This window comes from Mustela nigripes, chromosome 7 (genome assembly GCF_022355385.1).
Source record: "Mustela nigripes isolate SB6536 chromosome 7, MUSNIG.SB6536, whole genome shotgun sequence".
Taxonomy (NCBI): domain Eukaryota; kingdom Metazoa; phylum Chordata; class Mammalia; order Carnivora; family Mustelidae; genus Mustela; species Mustela nigripes.
The window spans coordinates 105,762,432-105,780,628 of record NC_081563.1 but is presented as its reverse complement, the minus strand read 5'-3'; the positions used below and the strand labels follow the sequence as shown (position 1 = coordinate 105,780,628).

Below are 18,197 nucleotides of genomic sequence, written 5' to 3'. Positions count from 1 at the left end.
TGAAGTGTGTGTGTGTGTGTGTGTGTGGTCTATTCGGGCAGTATGATTCATTTGGGAACCTTGGTTACCTCAATTAAGATGGACCATATAAGATCTTTTGCTTTAAATTTTTTCAATTGCTGAAAATGATCAGGCATACTTACCAAAACATTTGCTACATGAGCGAACCTTTCAGGATAAGGAATCCCTTTGCTTTTGAAAAGTGTATTTTGTTCCAGAAATTGGCAACCCATAGAGTTTCTCAACATGTCTCTTTGTCCTTCATTAGATCTATTTATGTAGATGTTAAGTTTCTCGCCCATATTCTCTCAGCCCTTCTTGGAGGCCATTTGCTGACAGTTTCTGTACAAGCTTCCCATCTCTCTCTCTCTGTCAAAGGGAACAAACTTTGTCCTTATACAGGGCAAGACAGAAGTTTAAGAATTGATGTCCTGTGAGCAACTCTCAGCCAATGAGGCATAGAAAATGGTAGAGAGGGACTACTCAAGCATCGTCGCCTCCAAAAGGTCAATTCTACAGTGTCTCTCCCAGGAAGGTTTTCAGTGGGACTGAGCTCTGGTGACCCAGAGTGATAAGCCAGTCATTAAAAAAGGCTTAAAAAAAAAAAATACTTCTCTCCCTTTTTCATCTCACTTCTCTACTCTGCCATGTTGAGTGTGTTTCCTGGGATTGTCTCTCAAACAAAGTACTTGTATCTAAGTATCTATCTTAGGCTCTCCTTTTGGCAGAACCCACACTAAGTTAATATATTTCTTTGGCCTGGAAATACGGCTGAAGAAGCACACACGTGAAGGCTCAAGTTGACCGACTTTCCCAAACAATTTGGATTTGTACTACATCATGTCACTTTCACAGACCTGGTCCTGCTTGTACATTTTGTACCTGCTTCAGACTGAATTGATTTTTTTTCTCTGCCTGGAATCTCATTATTGTTTCTTTGATGACACAGTGCTATTCGTTTGACTGGCTTGACCAAAGAATCTGAACTCATTGAGTTGTTAACTTCATGGAATGATTTTATTTTTTTTCAGTAATTGCTACTGAGTGTCTTCTTTCCAGTGGGTAATGGGGATACAACCATAACTCAGTCTGATTCCATCTGTTTAATCCATTTAAAAAAATCAATCTCATTCTAATTCAAAATGACCCCCTCTCTTTTGTTTGGGCTAAACTTGTATCAGAGAAAGAGGTAACAGTAGATAGGTAGTGGCAGGAGACATGGTATGCATTCTTGATCTTCTTTTCTTTCTTCTAGATTCTTCCCCCAAACCATGGGGGGGGGGGGGTCCTCACACCAACACATGGCCCAAATCTATGGGGAACAGCCTGGAAGGGAAGTTACAGTAAACAGCTGGCTGAAGTCAGCTGCCTTGGAGATGCTGCTGGAAGAAGCAGAGGTGACTGACTGTTATTTGAGTCAGCCTAAGAAACTACAGCCTCTGCTCTTGAGACTGGTCTTGGTGTGGATGGTCCCAGTAGGTTTTAGAGTAAGGTTCAGCTCCACCCTGAGCCCATCCCCCTACAGAAAAGTTGCCTTATCTCCCTTTAGTTCCTCTTGTGATGCCTGCTTCTAATGCACTGTCCAAATTAGGTATATCATTATTTGGTTAAATGGTTTGAGATGTTCCCTTTTCCCTCCATGGCCCAATGCAGACAAAGAGACCTGGTGTCTTCTTCCACATCCTGTAATGGCTTCCTGCCTGGGAAAGGATGCTTCTGTCTTACTCTTCTCTGGCACATGATATACTATATCATTTCTCAGCCTGCTACCTGTGGCTCTTTTCTTAGGGTTTCCTCCTTCTGAAATTTTCAGGCTAAGAAATGAATTCTTAAAAAAAAAAAAAGATTTCATTTATTTATTTATCTTTGGGAGAGAGAGAGAGAGAGAGAGAGACCAGGGGGAGGGGCAGAGGGAGAAGGGGAGAATCTTGAGCAGACCCCACACTGAGCTCGGAGCCCAATGTGGGGCTCAATGCCATGATCCTGAGATCATGACCTGAGCCAAAATAAAAAATCGGACGAATGGATAAGGAAGATGTGGTCCATATACACTATGGAGTATTATGCCTCCATCAGAAAGGACGAATACCCAACTTTTGTAGCAACATGGACGGGATTGGAAGAGATTATGCTGAGTGAAATAAGTCAAGCAGAGAGAGTCAATTATCATATGGTTTCACTTATTTGGGGAGCATAACCAATAGCATGGAGGACATGGGGAGTTAGAGAGGAGAAGGGAGTTGGGGGAAATTGGAATGGGAGGTGAACCATGAGAGACTATGGACTCTGAAAAACAATCTGAGGGTCTTGAAGGGGTGGGGGGTGGGAGGTCGGGGTACCAGGTGGTGGGTATTATAGAGGGCATGGATTGCATGGAGCACTGGGTGTGGTGCAAAAATAATGAATACTGTTATGCTGAAAATAAATAAAAAATAAATTTAAAAAAATCGGTTGCTTAACTGACTGAGCCACCCAGGCGCCCCAAGCAATGAACTTTCTATATGCAAGCGTCCTTCTCAACATCATGGGCTAAATTTTAATGCCTCCCTGGTCCCCTAAAGAAGAGGAGACACCCAAACTGTCTTTCTGTCTACTAGAGAGCATTTACTACACCTGCTCTAATCCAGAATAATCTCATCTTTATGTCTTTTGTTGATAAAAGTCTTCGGATCAGTTCAGCATCTCTGAAAAAGAGAAGTAGAGAGTGGAAGTCTTTAGTCATGAATCTGGCTTTCCTTGCATGTGGCCTTCCGGACTTCAGTAATTTTTTTTCTCAGTTGTGGTATCTTTACCACAGTCTTCCACTGTATGTGATCTCTAGGGATGGGAATATTTATCTTCTGTTCATGTCATCATGATGTTACATTCTAACTTTATTCTTACTCATTTGCATTCCCCAAGATCACAGAGAAAGCATTCTGGATTATTCAAGAAAACAAATTCAGGAAGTCATTGGATTTTCTAATAACATTTGGGAAAAAGGCAAACATTTATTTTTATTTGCAAGTGCAGTTTCTGCCAATAGTTAGTGCTCACAAAACCTTTTAAGCTACAGTAACTTTTGTTAAACTCAATGAATATTTATAAAATACCCAGTGATAAGAAAATTACAGAAAAATTTCCATTACACTGTTGAAAATGTTTGGAATCCAAAATCCACAATTTTCTGCAATGGTTTTTAATATTTGTTCTGGTTAAAAAAAGATTTTCTTTTTCTTTCTACTTCTACATAGTCCTGGTTTAATTAATATAATCTGTTCCATAAACTTTTAGGACGGCCATTTTCTGGATTTAGATTTTTATTCATACATTTTATATTAATATTTTAATATTTTACATAAAACATTGATTTGTTGTGTTTTATGAAACAAAAATCTAATCTGTAGAAGGTCATTTTATGCCATTTTTTTCCTTTTTAGCTATAATAAATAATTAGCAACCTATTCATTACAAAAATTCTTAATTATGCTTAGAGCAACCAGAGAATTTTCACGAATTTAAATTCCTATTTGTTACAGTATGTTGAAGTCATTAAGAAAAGCCTCTGGTTTTCCAGTTTGGTAACAAATGGCTTTTTTTTTTTTTCTGATGCATAATTAATAGAAACTAATGATGACTATGTAGCTCTTCCAGAGTTTTTAAAGGCAAATCTATATTGGCCTACAGTTAACATGCAAATTCATCCAACAAGCAACACAAAATGTATTGTAGTAGTCATTCATTTTTATCAACATTCAAGAAGATCTAGTCAGCAGCACAACTTCCCTATGTCGGAAACACATTAGAACAGGGTCACAACTGAAGTCAGAACACACCTGGTAAAATACCCCTTTCCTAATTCATCCTCTAAAGTCAGTTCTGACTTCCAGCACGATACAGGAACAATAGCAATTAATACTGCGGTACGAAGGTAAATACAGACAAGAGTTTGGTGTGCTAGCATACAGAGTCTTCAAAACAGTGACAAACAAAACCAAACACCTTGCCCTGTTCTCTCTCCTTTCCCTTGGTGAGACTGGAATTCTCCGTCTTCCTTCAACATTCAGTTTGGGGAACTGGGTCCAATGATCCTAACACTGAAGACTGTTTCCTTGGTGAGAAATGCGGCCACACTTGGGGAGGGGGTAATATCACACCCACTGGAGAGAGGGCATGGGGAAGGGGAACACCCTGCTGTGCAAACACTGGTCTGCAATTAATAGCCTTGAAGGAAAATTTGAATTTTCCAAAGATTAAGCTTTATCCCAAGGAGTGGCTTGGTGGCCTACTGTGGCTCCAATTTTGTTATTTTTGGTTGGATAAATGAAATGTGCACCTCCATCACCATCACTCTAAAGTCTTCCTCCATCATATAAGACACTTGTTAAGATAAGAAAGATATTCTACTAAAGCTGACGGTGATTGAGAATCATTCAGTATTCAAAGTTCCTAAAGAATCGTTGGTTCTCTGAAAGGGATAAAAAAGTAGGAAAGGCTTTGTTCAAACTCTTGCTAGTAAACAGGTATTACTTCAACTGATACTATGGCTACGTGACATCAAAGTACTATAAATTATCAAAACTATCGTACAGAAAAATTACAAATTCATTGCAAAATACATTACACTGCTACCATTAAGAAAAAAGTGCTTTTTGTTTTCCTTTCTTTTTTTTTTTTTGCCAGAAAATTATTCTTTCAATATAGAAAATCCTATGCGTTACCCTGCATGTGGCTAGGATATGTCGTAACGGAGTTTGTACTGAGTCCTTCTGATTTGCTGGATGAAGGGCTGAAAAATATAATAATGACTATTAAAGCCGTGCTCCAAATGACCACGCCAGCTGTCAGTGGAGAGATGCCTGTTTTAAGACACAAGAAGATGCCCTGGTCTGTTGAACCCTGCCTGTCATCACATTGTCCCACCGATCAGCTGGTTCGAGTACACAGGCCTTTTTCATGTTCCTCATGTTCTCCTGAATTATTGTCATGTCCTCATCTAGCTCTTCCACCTTGATTCCACCAGTAGAATCCTCTACTCAGTGATGTCTGTATTGTCTCATAAGGGGAACGATGCAAGATGGCGGACCTGCCAGTTTCAAGAATGGATGTCCAAGGAGTTCCTGGGCTGTGGCTCTTTGGGAGGGTTCCCTCACCAGCATCAGGTCTAGGAATCCCCGGAGCACTGAAGAAACCTGTGAGAATACAAGATCCCATCCTGAGGACTAACACAGAAACCCAACCCAGTTCCCCAAAGTGGTTTTTCAGCCACTTCCCAGTTAAGTCATCCTATCAAACAATAGCAAATTCTAGAAAGTCAGCTTGAGAAGAAAGAAGTTATGGAAGCAGGAAGTATATCTTACAAACATTCAAATTAAGTGTATGTCTTACAGTGGTGTGTGTGTGTGTGTGTGTGTGTGTACACAGATATATACATATACCTATTTACTCTCCAGTCCCACCACAACACAGAACATTTGTACCACTCCAGGAGGCTACTTTGGGTCTCCTTCCTGTTAATACTCATCTCCCTCCAAGGGTTCACCACTGTCCTGACTTCTAGTAGCATAATTTTGTCTCTATATGGAGGCAAACTCCTCTATATGGAGTTATATACTGTCAGCTCTCCTCTGTCTGGCTTCTTTTACTCAACGTTGTGTCTGTGGGATTCATCCCTGAGGTGTGCAGTAAAAGCTTTAACCTTCTCACTGCTGTATAGTATTCACTGTTAAATTATACCACATATTATTTATCTATTTGGAAAACAACCTTGGGTGGTGTTTAGGATTTAGGATTAAGACTGCTCTTGTATGTGATTTGGAAGAACACCATGTCATTTCCATTGGATGTAGGACTACTTTGATACCATGCTATTTTAACCACTTTTGATTAAACTTAGTCCAATGCAGTAAAACTCTTAATCTCCTGCTCAATTCAAGCAGTTTCCTGTTTTTCTGGAAGTTTATACAACTATAGGGGTGATTCTGTGGGGGCTTTTCCCTAAGCTTTAGGGGTAAGGGGAAAGGGTAATTCTCCCCTAAAAGGCAGACTCCGTTCCTGCCATGAGGCAGAGGGGAGGGGAGGAGTGGTGGGCGTATGGTCATTTTTTATATGACCTTGTGGAAATGGCCACTCCCTCCCAGCAAGCCCTTCCCTCCACTCCTAAACCAGTAAGCAGTTCCCAGACTGCTGTTTCTTTGATTCAGCATCATTATTTTCTGAGCTTGAACCTACTTGGCAATCTTTGGAAAACACAAAAGACCCTACTGGTCCCTTAACCATACTCTTCATTGCCCTGTGTGATCTGGCCCCTGCTCCCCTCCCTGACATGTCTTACCCTTTCCCCTGGCTCACTTTGCTCAGCCACAGAAGATTTCCATCTTGGCATAGGGCCTTTGCACCTGTTGTTCCCTCTGCCTCAGACATTTTTCTCCCAGATCTTTGTATATCTTGCTCCTTCCTTCTATTCATATTCCAGTTCAGATGATGTGTCCCCAGAAAGGGCTTCAACCTAAACAAGTTCCCAATCCCCTCTCCTGCATACTTCATTGCATTACAGTGTTTGCTTTGCTTCGTAGCATATATCAGTCTCTGAAATTATTTTGTTCATCTGTTTGTGGTTTACCATATGCCTCCCCAACTAGAACACAAGCTCTATACGAGTCAGAAATCTGAGGTCTTGTGCTGCAATATTCCCAGTAATAAAAACAGTCCCTAGTATGTCACAGGTGCTCAGGAAGGGAGTTCTTGTGGAGTGTCTGATTTATTCTTCTGGCCAACCCTACAATAGACAAGCCAGTTGTAACCCATTTTACAGACAAACTTCAGAGATGGAGAGGCTGACTCCCTTGACCATTGAGTGAACAGGAAGAGCAGAGATCTGAGTCCAGGTGATTCGAATTCCAAAATCCAGATGCATCAACCAGGATCTACTCCTAGGTATGAAATGCCAGTCTTTGAAGCTACAGGGAGACTAAAAATGTCTAAGAATGATCTTTGAGCTTCAGCAACAGATGGCGCTTCTTACCTTGTGTAGGTCCTTCACTCTTGGAGGTAAACTGTCCCGAATCCTCCGCATGGCCTGGAGGGGAGGCTCATTGAAGTAGGGCGGTTCGCCATCGATCATTTCTATCACCATGATCCCGAGGGACCAGATATCTACCTGTTAGGCACAATCCAAGGTTTATCTCGGGCAAGGAGAACATTCTGAAATGTTGGATGTTTCCAGGGGACCCAACAGATTCATACCCATTTATAAATTAAGGTGGTATTTGTAAACTTCCAAAACTTATAGCCCAGATTTACAGACTGAAGTGCCGAGTTACCCAGTTTTTGCTAATGGTCTTTATTCGCTTTATTTTTATTGTTATTTTTATTTTATTTCAATTCAGTTTGACTAACATACAGTGTATTAATTTGCTTTTTAAAGACAACTTCAGTGAAGATTCTGCCATTTGGGTACACATGAATATCTTAACATGCTTGAGTTCAGAACTTTTTTTTTTAGACTACTAAATTAGGTAGTTACCTATCTGGGCAGATAAGAAAAACACTCAAATTTTATGTTATGAACACAGAGAAGACAACTGCATTTAAACCATAAAAAGGCATCTGACATACTCAGAACAAACTGCAAAAAGCTACATTGCCCAACAAAACGATATATGCTGATCCTTTTATTAATCTGATTTTTAAAAATAGCTCTTTCTTCCCTACGTTGGGGTTCTTTCCTTTACATGTTATCATTTTGAAGTAGCGTGCACAAAAACCCTGCTTTACAAAACCATTTTCAGGGAACAGGGGAAAAGAAAAGGAAGAGCCGACAAGCAATTCTTTCTGAGTGCAGAATGGGAAGTCAGGACAATGAGAAGCTGAAGCTGGGCTATTGGTTCCCAGTTACAGCCACTTCCCAGTCCCAGGCTCATTACACCTCTTATCAGTGAGCTGCATTCCTGTTATAACCCTTGCTGTGATCCTCACTGAGAATTTATGCTCTCGGGACCACAGTGAGACAAACAAGTGGAGTACTCATTCAAGGGCAAGCAAACAAGGGAAAGAGAGCGGAGTCTGCCTTCATTTACGCTGATACCCTTAGTTCCCTGGTCCATGCCACCTCTTCATACTCCCCTCTCTTAGAATCGCCTTCTGCACCAGAATGTGTGGAAACGCTGTGTGCCCGGCTGGAACGAGCTCCTTACGGCCCTGTGTGTGGAGACTTGCGTGCCTCAGGGCTTTGCTCACAGTGCTCCCTCTCTAGAACACTTTTCCTCCACTCCTTCTGGCCCCTCATTTTCACATACCCAAACCTTAATCCCTGAACAGATTATGAGCAATTGCTTCTTTTCCAAGGGAAGCAGAAATTGTGCCCTATTTTAAAATGCATTATAATATTTGTATATAATTTTTTTCTAGGGGAAAAACATTACTGCTCAGCCCCAAATATTAACTCTATTCTGCAGAGCTGTCTCTGACCCTGCTCATGTGTGCATTTCTGGCCACGTTTCAAGTTGTGTTGCCCTGTTTAGGGTATGCCTGCCACTGAGGGTGGGGTCAGAGTTTGCGTGATTCCCCCTACCCCAGTGTCTGCTTAGGACCTCGATAAATGCCTCTGGATCAACATTGTGCTAATTTCCTCAATGGTGGCCAGTCCCCTTCCTGCCACAACCTACTCTATGACAAGTCTAGTAAATGGTGGTCAAATATGGAGTCAAACATCATCGCCCTGATCTGTAGTCATTAACTCTCTCAGAGCCACTGCATTCTTGAGTCTGTTCAGCCACCCCCAATGACTGCTACCCCCTTACCTCTGTCCCATAAGGTAGCCTAGAAATCACCTCGGGTGCCATCCAGTAGGGAGTGCCAACCAGTGATTTCCTCTTGGGCACCTCTTTAGAAACTTGAGCACAAAAACCAAAGTCCGATAACTTTATCTGAAAAGGAAAGGAATGTAACGAAGTTAACAATCTAAAAATACCAGCTTCCAGATGGAGAAATACGGCTTCAAATTTAAAACAAAACAGTCTCATGAACAGGCCTTAGAAAAATTGGTGGTTGTCAGACCATTTTATTGGAAAGGCAAGATCCAGTTTTAAAAAAAAGATTTTATTTATTTATTTGACACAGAGAGAGAGAGATCACAAGCAGGCAGAGAGGCAGACAGAGAGAGGAGGGGAAGCAGGCTCGCCACTGAGCAGAGAACCCGATGCGGGGCTCAATCCAAGGACCTTGAGATCATAACCTGAGCAGAAGGCAGAGGCTTTAACCCACTGAGTTACCCAGGCGCCCCAGGCATGATCCATTTTAATGGAGAAATCTCCCATCCTCCACCAGGGTTCACTTGCAAATGGAAAACCAAAATAAATAAATAAAGAAAGAAAGAAAGAAAGAAAGAAAGTAAGTACAAATTATACTCCAAATGACAAATTTGTTAAAATTCAAACCCACAACTTTAATTTAATGTACAGATGATGGTTTAGTGTAAGTAAATTGCTAGGGTTTTGTTTGTTTGTTTGATTTTTTAAGTAGGCTCCATGCCTAGCATGGAACCCAACACATGGCTTGAGCTCATGACCCTGAGATCTAAGATCTGAGCTGAGATCAAGAGATGGATGCTTAATGATTGAGGCCCCCAGACACCCCAGTAAGTTGCTATTCTTAAGGTGAGTTTTGTACATACTGCTGCTGTTTAGGTGGTTTTGCTTTGAACACATTCAGATTTCTAAGTACCATGAGAGGATTAAAATGATCAACCCCATATCTGTATTTGAATTAAAGCAAGACCCTATTATGTGGAATGCTGAGATATCATTTTGAAGTACTGGCTCGTCTTTTTGTTTTCCTCCTTTGCTTATAACAAACTGAATTTGCCAATGTAAACGTCAATGTGGGCAGAAATACGGGTGTAGAAACTGGGTGTTAGCACTTGGTCACTAGGGGTTCAAGTGGCCATCCTAATGTCCCCATGTATATATATGTTATTTATCCTAGATGTCATCAGAGAGAAAAAAACAAAAACAAAACTGAAAATCCTTGCACCGAATTTTTACGATTATCCTTAAGAACCACTAGGCTCCCTGCAGGTTTATATACTCTGGAAAACCAGGATTCAGTTTATTTCTGGGGGCTGTGACTTCTGTTGATGATGGCTTGTCTGAACTTCAGATGAAGTTCACTGAAGAGGACTGGGGCTTCGGGTTCCTGGTGGTGATAGAAAACATGCAATGAAAACAACGGTTCAGAGTGGGTGTTTGAAGGTTAATTTCCATAGATTAAACGTATGGTCTCTATGGCACAAGTTCCCCTTAATTCTCTTCAGAACTCCCTGAACTTTTTCAACATTTTTCTCTGGCTCTTTCTTTGCTGCTTGTACCTTAAAGACTGGGCTTCTGAGGGTTTGTGTCTTAACCCTCACCTCTTGTCTTTATATGCTCTTGCTGGATTGTTAATGCAGACCTCTCTCCTCCCTTCTCAGCCTGTGCTTCCATTGAGTCTGTGTTTCCACATAGAGTTAATTTTTATGAAAGGTATAAAGTCTGTGTCTGGATTAATTTTTTGGATATGGATGTCCACTTGTTCCAGCACTATTTGTTGAAAAGACCATCTTTGCTCCATTGTATTGCCTTTGCTCCCTTGTCAGAAATAAGTTGACTCTATTTATGTGGGTCTACTTCTGGGTTATTGGGTGCCATTGGCCCATCTGTTTTCCTTTTGCCAATACTAGACTGTCTCAATGACTGTAGCTTTCTCCCATCCAAGTACTAACCAGGCCTGACCCTGCTTAGCTTTCGAGATCGGGTGCGTTCAGGGTGGTATGGCTGTAGACTAACTGTAGCTTTCTAATAAGTCCTGAAGTCAGGCAGTGGTAGTCTTGGATGACTTTGTTCTTCTTTAGTATGTTTTGGCTATTGTGTTGGTCTTTTGTCTCTCCCCATACACTTTAGAATCAGTTTGTCAATTTCTACAAAGTTATTTGCCTGGATGTTGACTGGGATTGCACTGAATCTATAGATTGAGTTCGGAAGAAATGACCTTTTGGGAATATTGAGTCTTTTTATCCACAAACATTGAGTATCTCTTCATTTATTTAGTCCTTTGATTTCATTCACACTTATGTAGTTTCCCTGAAATAAATCTAGTATATGATTTGTTAAATTTATGCCTAAATATATTAGGGTGTTTGTATGAGTGGCATTGTGTTTATAATTTCAAATTCACTTTCATTGCTAGCATATAGCAAAATGACTAACTTCGGTCTAAAACCATATATCCTTCAACCTTGCTATAACTGTCATTAGTTTTAGTTTTTCTTTTTCTTTTTCTTTTTTTTTTTTTTAAGATTTAATTTATTTATTTGACAGAGAGATCACAAGTAGGCAGAGAGGCAGGCAGAGAGAGAGAGGAGGAAGCAGGCTCCCCGCTGAGCGGAGAGCCCGATGCGGGGCTCGATCCCAGGACCCTGAGATCATGACCTGAGCCGAAGGCAGCAGCTTAACCCACTGAGCCACCCAGGCGCCCCTAGTTTTAGTTTTTCTTGTCAATTCTTTTGAATTTTCTACATGGGTGATTATATCATCTGTAAACAAAGACAGTTTTACTTCTTCCTTCCCAAGATGTTTACATTTTATTTTTCCTTTTCTTGAATTACTGCATATTCTAGTACTTGGGGGGAACATCTCTGTCTACTTCCTAGTCCTAGAGGGAAAGCATATTCAACTCTTGATTCAAAAAAATGAAATTCATATTTCAAGGCCCTTGTCACTTCTCACTTATTCCAGAATTTTTCTCAGGAACCCATATTGATCTCTCCTCTTTAAATGTGAGAGAATTTAATGTTCATTCAATCTTGAACTATTTTCTGATGCTGATTTTGTCCCTTTGGCTAGAAATGAAAGTCCTCAGAGGCAGAAGCTCTGCCTCCTAATTGTGAAGCCTCACTGTGTTCCTTAAAATCTGGGAAAATAGTAGATACCCAAAAAACACATATTACTAGATTGATTTTATTTTATAATGACACATACATATGAGAGCAAATCGTGTGGTAGAAGACACACTGGTACTCTTTCTGAAACCATTACTGACTTAGTGAAGACACCTGCTTCTAGACTCAAAGTTGGATCACTGATGAAATGGAGGTAATGCTTTGGCAATTGTATCTTTTCCTATTTCCTTGTTCATGATCTCCTCTCTAATCAGGCCAAGGTTAGTGGTAGTATGGGTTGGAGTGGGAAGAGACTGGATTGTTCCGGATGGAATGCTAGAGAAAACTGGCTTAATGGAGAGATACTTTACTCAGTTGCTTTGGCATATCGAGAATCAAACCCTAATGTGTCAGATCATAGATTTCGTATGTGGTACAAAGAAGAGAGCTCTGTGGCCATGGTAGCTGGTCCATAATCCTTGTTTCTTTACTGTCAAAGGAGTCTACAATTCAGAAGTAAAAAGCCTATAGTCCATCCCTTTTAGCCTGTGATTGTTTGCAGGAGAAGACAAAGAGAAGTCATTTGATTTAGGTCCCAACTCTTTATTATACTTCACTTCCAGCACCCCAAGCAGATGGCGGTGACCTTCAGAAATACCTGAGTAGCATACAACCCCAAACAAACAAGGGTGAGGAACAGCCACATGCATCTGAGTTCAGAGGTAATATTAAAAATATTTAATAACCGGAATCATCTAGATCAATTGGAGTCTAGAAATGAAGTTGAGCTGTGTCCTGGAATTATCCTATGAGCTTTACCATCTTTAATGAGGTAAGGGCACCCCAGTAAAGAGCTGTTGTAATGGGGGATACTCCAATGACTTGAAACAGTGGCTATTAACCCACAAGCATGAATATATTGCAATATTTTAATCATGGGTATAGACATACTAATGAATGCTTGCTGAATATTAGCTGTAGCTATGCCCAATGTGGCCTCTGGGAGAGATGGCACAACAGAGTGGGTGGCAGTGAACTTGAGGCAGTGCTATTGGCTTCCATGGTCTCTGTCTCTTGTGCAGGGTTCCAGAAGATCCTCCAGATCTCAATGAAGGAATGGAAAAATTCCTGGCACAGGCCTATGGTTGACATGAGGAGCCTCAGGATGGTTTTCAAGACTTGAACCAAGAGGCTGGAGTTGTGACATGCAGCAGAGGCACTCTTTTGAAAAGCCCAGAGCTGTGGGACCAGTGGTCACCAGTCCTGGTAGCAGAAGAGGCCAGTTATGCCAAGGCAGGGACCAAAGAGGAACAAGAAGATGAGTCTTACATCTGTCACCTTGAGTTCTCAGAAGCAACATTTGTCCCTTATTCTCCCAGAGTCCTTGAGAAAGAGAGGGGTGGGAAATGAGAAGAGGAAGTAGATGGTGGCCAAATCTGAAAGTCTGAGGTTCTAAAGCTATAAAGTTAAGGCTTACCATAATGTGGCTGAACTTTAATAGACAATGTTTACTTAAGTAGACTGAATTTAATAGATTAAATTAAGAGTTGCCTTTGTTTGTTTGTTTTAATCAGTAGAGCTTCGTGAAGAAGTCTAGATCAGTTTTAAGAAACAGATAAAATATAATTGTGTGTGCATGTGTGTGGTTATTTCCAAAGCTTTAATGTGAGTAAATTCGTAACCCTACTATGCAGACAGTGGGGGAGGAACAAATTCGCTAAAACATTTAAAAAAAAAATGTTTTAAAAAACCTGAACTAAGCAGGTGAATGCATCAGCATTTTGACGTTGGCAGTTTTTAATGTCAATACCTCTGGTGCGGCTTTCTTTTTCCAGACAGAAAAAAAGACCCCAAATCTGCCAGACTAATAATTATCTCCCTGACAATATGTAAGCTGAGAAACTGAAACTCAACACAGGAAGCTAGGTCTGTTCCTCCGCTGTAGACGTGAAAGCCCTTTTACATGAATTTTTTACTCATCCAAGGACATAAAAGAGACAATTCTCCAGAAGAACATAATTGCACACAATACTCATCCAAACCAATCTGCAAGTAGATAATGAGAACTCAAATAATGAGTACAATAAAGCACCATAGGCAGATCTTCAAAGCAAATCACACAGACTCTAAGCTGAGCCTTATTTCACGTAGAATGGTACAACATGGTAGACTAGGAAATGCTTTGTCTCACTAATGCAGCTAGGCTAAGAGAATTGCAGCTAGCACACCGCTAGTCCCTTAAAAGGAGGTGATGCAGCTTCTTCCCCAGGGGCCAGAGGAGAAACTAGAGCTTAGGGCTCAAAGCTGCTCTTTAAAGCTGAAATCCTAGTCATCTCAGCCGGTCCTGGCTAGGAATCAGGGGTTGCACAAAACCATGGCTGGAGGAGGAGAAGGCAGGGAGAGTCTACCCACAAAATAGCTAGAGGTTTTAGAGAGAGGGTAAAACCCTCATTTTGTAAACTGCCTACACTCTGAAGAATTCATGCTTCTGCTCCAGGTTTTTGCTAAGGCAAAAAGATGGATCCGTTTGTGCCTGGTTTCTGGATGCTTCTTTTAAGGCAGTGATACTCACAGTGGGTAGCACTGGCATTTTCTGGGAACTTGAAAGGGATGCAGGCTTTTGGGTATCACCCAGGCTGCCTGGAATCAGAATCTCTGGTGAGTGGACTCAGGAATTTGTTTTTAAGCCAAAGACCCCATTGGTTTTCATGCTCGCTATAGTTCTTAAATTTGTTTTAAGAAGAGCAATGATCCGGGACAAAGGAGTGGAGAGAGGTACTAGAAGGGGCCAGACTGATGAAGGGGTCTCCAGTTTTGGACCCACTTCTTCAACTGCTAAGCTGAAGAGGAGAGGGAGGGCATCAGAGCACCTAAGCTGGATCAATACGGAGGCCTCAGCCAGTTCTCTGCCGTTTGACGGAGTGGGACAGGGCGGGAACTTGCCCAAGACTACAACAACAGGAAGGCAATAGAGAGGAGGACTCAGACACAGTCTCTTGACTTCTCAGTCTGTGCTTCTTGCAGGGAAAGGAAGAGGCCTAGAGTCTGGGAATATCTCAGATGCTGTGGTAAAGGAATCAATTTACGCATGCTGTGTAATATGCTCACGTCTCTCTTCATTTATGAACAGCTTCTGGGAGATAATCTTCAGGTCTTCTTCTAACTGTAGAACTCTACGTATTCGAGACACAAAAACACTCAAATGCCTAAAGGTGCCAAAAGACAAATTTAACAGGCCAGGTGGAGACTATGAAAAACTAGGCGTACATGTCTTCGGTGAAGAGACACTGTCCTGGCTGTCAGGGCCCAGGAAAGGGGGTGTGGAACAGTCTCAAGGCCCTAGTTGCCTTCTATGGCCCCATAGCTATCCTTTACCTTGGTTTGCAATCCTGTGAAAGAAGAGAGTGCACACACATTACACTGCACCTGTGCAGTACGTTGGTTTAGTCCCCTCTCCCTCTGAGCACATCACAAGACAAGTGCAAGTCATTTATTGGGGAGATACATAAAACACTGGTAGTGAAGTAGGCAGGGAAGGCAGCCAGTCCCCAGCAATGTGGGAACCAGAGCTTACTCATGACGAGGAAGTCCGGGAGATTGGGTAGAACATGTCTACCCAAGGGCAAGGCAGCTGGGGTGTTTATACCCCAGCTTCCATCAGGTGATCCTGGGCTGCCCCAAGGGAGGGTGAACGTTAATTCCCTGGAATTTCTAGCCTGGGTTCTGGACTGGGAGACCAGACCACAGAGGCTGGAGAAAGTTTCCAGGAAAAGAGCTGCTAGGGGTGGCACTGGGAGGGGGAGCGAGTTGAGGAAGTCTGGTGAAGATGCGGTAGCAACAGCATCGGCTTAAACACCAGTCACCCTGAGCACACCACCGCCGGGACTGCCATGTGTGAAGGCAGGCACAGCATTGTCAGATACTTTGATTTTTTTTTTTTTTTTAAAGGAAGATGGGAATCTGAAATTTTCTGTGACATCTCCTGATTCTTAAATTGTGGCAATAAATTTTTAGTTAAAAAAAAGGGGGGGGGACTATAAAAATCACTGTGTATGTCCCTTTTCAAAATAGGCACTGGGATTAATAGGTCAGGGGTTTGAATTCCATTGTAGCTGGTGAATTTGGTAAAAGTTAAATCAATCCCTGTGAAGTGGCTCCTAAGTATCATATCTCAAATGTAAGCCTCAGGCCAAAAAACAATTGTTAATGAATTTATTCCACCCTTAAGTTCCAGGGTGGGGGGGGATCACCCTTTTTGAGCTTCTGTGTTGGACCTGGTTTACTTTTGATGGTTTTACACAAATTATTTCATGCAATTCTTGCAACCACCTGTGATATGCTATTTATTTTCCCTTTCAAATCCAAATACCATATCCCCCCCTGCTTAATACAAATTAGTGACTCATTAGCTATCATTTATATTGAAGCTTCACAATTTCCCTTCTAGTCTTTTTTAGAGGCCAAAAAGGATGTATCCTTTTTTTTTTATTTTTTCCTTTTTAAAGTAGGGTCCACCTCCAGCATGGAGCCCAGTGTTGGGCTCAAACTAACTCATGACCCTGAGATCGAGACTCAGATGCTTAACCACCGAAGTTACCCAGGCACCCCAGAGATTTATCCTTTGAAACAAACTTAAGCAATTCACTGTCTCTTTTAGTTTTTTATTTTAAAATAACTGTAGATCCATAGGAAGTTGCAAAGCAATGTGTACCCAGTCCTTCCTAATGTTGGCATCTTGTAAAACTATAGTACAATATCAACACCAAGAAACTAATGTTGGTACATCCCATAGACATTGTTCAGGTTTATTCATTTGTACATGAACTCATTTATGTATGTAGTGTTTAAGTGTGTATATACTTTGCAATTGCAATTGTAGCCTTGAGTAACCAACAACACTGTAAAGGTACCCAATTGCCCCTTGGAACATATGGGTGTCTCAGTTGATTAAACATCCAACTCTCGATTTCAGTTCAGGTCATGATCTCAGGGTTGTAAGCCTCAGCCATGTATCTAGCTTTGCACTCAGTGGGGAGTCCACTTGAGATTCTCTCTCTCTTCTTCTGTCTCTCCCCTTGCTTTCACATGCTCTCTAAAATAAATTAATTAATTTAAAAAATGGTACTCAATTGTCCCATCACCATAAGACTCCTCGGGCTACCCCTTTACAGTCACCCTGCAGTCTTTCACCCCTGCAACCACTAATCTTCCCTGCATTTCTATAATTATGCTATTTCACAAATGTTATATAAATGGAAGTATGTGAAATGCATCTTTTTGAGATTGGCTTTTTCCCACTCAGCACAATTCCTTCATCTAAGTGCTTATTGTATCACTGGTTTCTTCTTCTTCTTCTTTGTTTTTGTTTTTGTTTTTGCCTGGTGTTCCATGGTATAAACACATCACAGTTTGTGTAACCACTAACCCTTGGAAGGACACTCAGGTAGTTTCTAGGTCCAAGCTATAATAAATGAAACTGCTACAAACATATATGTGCAAGTTTATGTGTGAAAATAAGTTTCCATGTTTCTGGAATATATGCCTAAGAAGGCAATTACTGGTCACATGCAATTTTTAGTTCTGAAAGGACTCATATTTCGGAGAGGCTGTACTGTTCCACACTCCCACCAGTAGTGTGTGGATAAGTGGTATTATCGCTACTTTTCACTTTAGCCATTCGGATAGATGTGAAGTGATATCTGCTAGTTTTAATTTGTATTTCTCTAAGGGTTAATGATGCTGCACATCTCTCAACAACAAGAAAACTCATTATAGCTTGTGTGACAGATAACATTTTCCAGAAAAAGCCAGCAATATTATGCCCCAGCCCATGAGCTCCTTTGACGACAGGAGTCAATCCTCTTCCCACCGAGGAGGGTTTTAAATTCCCTCCTCCTGAACTGGAAGAACTGAAAGTACAGTGGATGTGGCGTTATGGGACTTCAAGGTTATGTCATAAACCTTGTTTTCTTAGGACCCTTGCTCTTGGAATCCAGCGTCCATGCTGAGAGGAAGGCCATACGGAGAGGTCACATCATGGGTGTTCTGGTTGACAGCTCAGCTGAGTGCCCAGCCCCCAGCCAGCACGTGTAAGTGAGGAAGACTTCCAGATGCATCATCTAACTACAAGTCAGAGTGGTCCTGGCTAGCTGAGCCCAGCCAATCCTCAGAGCCATGTAAAAATCCTAAATGACTTTTGATTTAAGACCCCAAGTGTTGGAGTGATTTGTTACAATGACAATAAAAAAAATGAGGGTGCTTTCTCCAATGTAAAACTTCAGACTCTAATAAATTGGTACAAATA

General features: G+C 41.3%; 1 protein-coding gene across 3 annotated transcripts in view; it reads right to left on the bottom strand.

The window, feature by feature from the left end:
- Positions 1 to 2,963: 2,963 nt before the first annotated feature.
- The window catches only part of PAK5 (p21 (RAC1) activated kinase 5), a 283,759-nt gene continuing 268,525 nt past the window's right edge, over positions 2,964 to 18,197 (bottom strand). For all 3 annotated transcript variants that reach the window (XM_059406547.1, XM_059406546.1, XM_059406548.1), the window contains 3 exons: positions 8,781 to 8,906; positions 7,004 to 7,138; positions 2,964 to 5,171 (listed from right to left, as the gene is read on the bottom strand). In XM_059406547.1, coding sequence (XP_059262530.1) covers positions 5,016 to 5,171; positions 7,004 to 7,138; positions 8,781 to 8,906 — 417 coding nt within the window. In that variant the 3' untranslated portion in view covers positions 2,964 to 5,015. The remainder of the gene's footprint in view (positions 5,172 to 7,003; positions 7,139 to 8,780; positions 8,907 to 18,197) is intronic.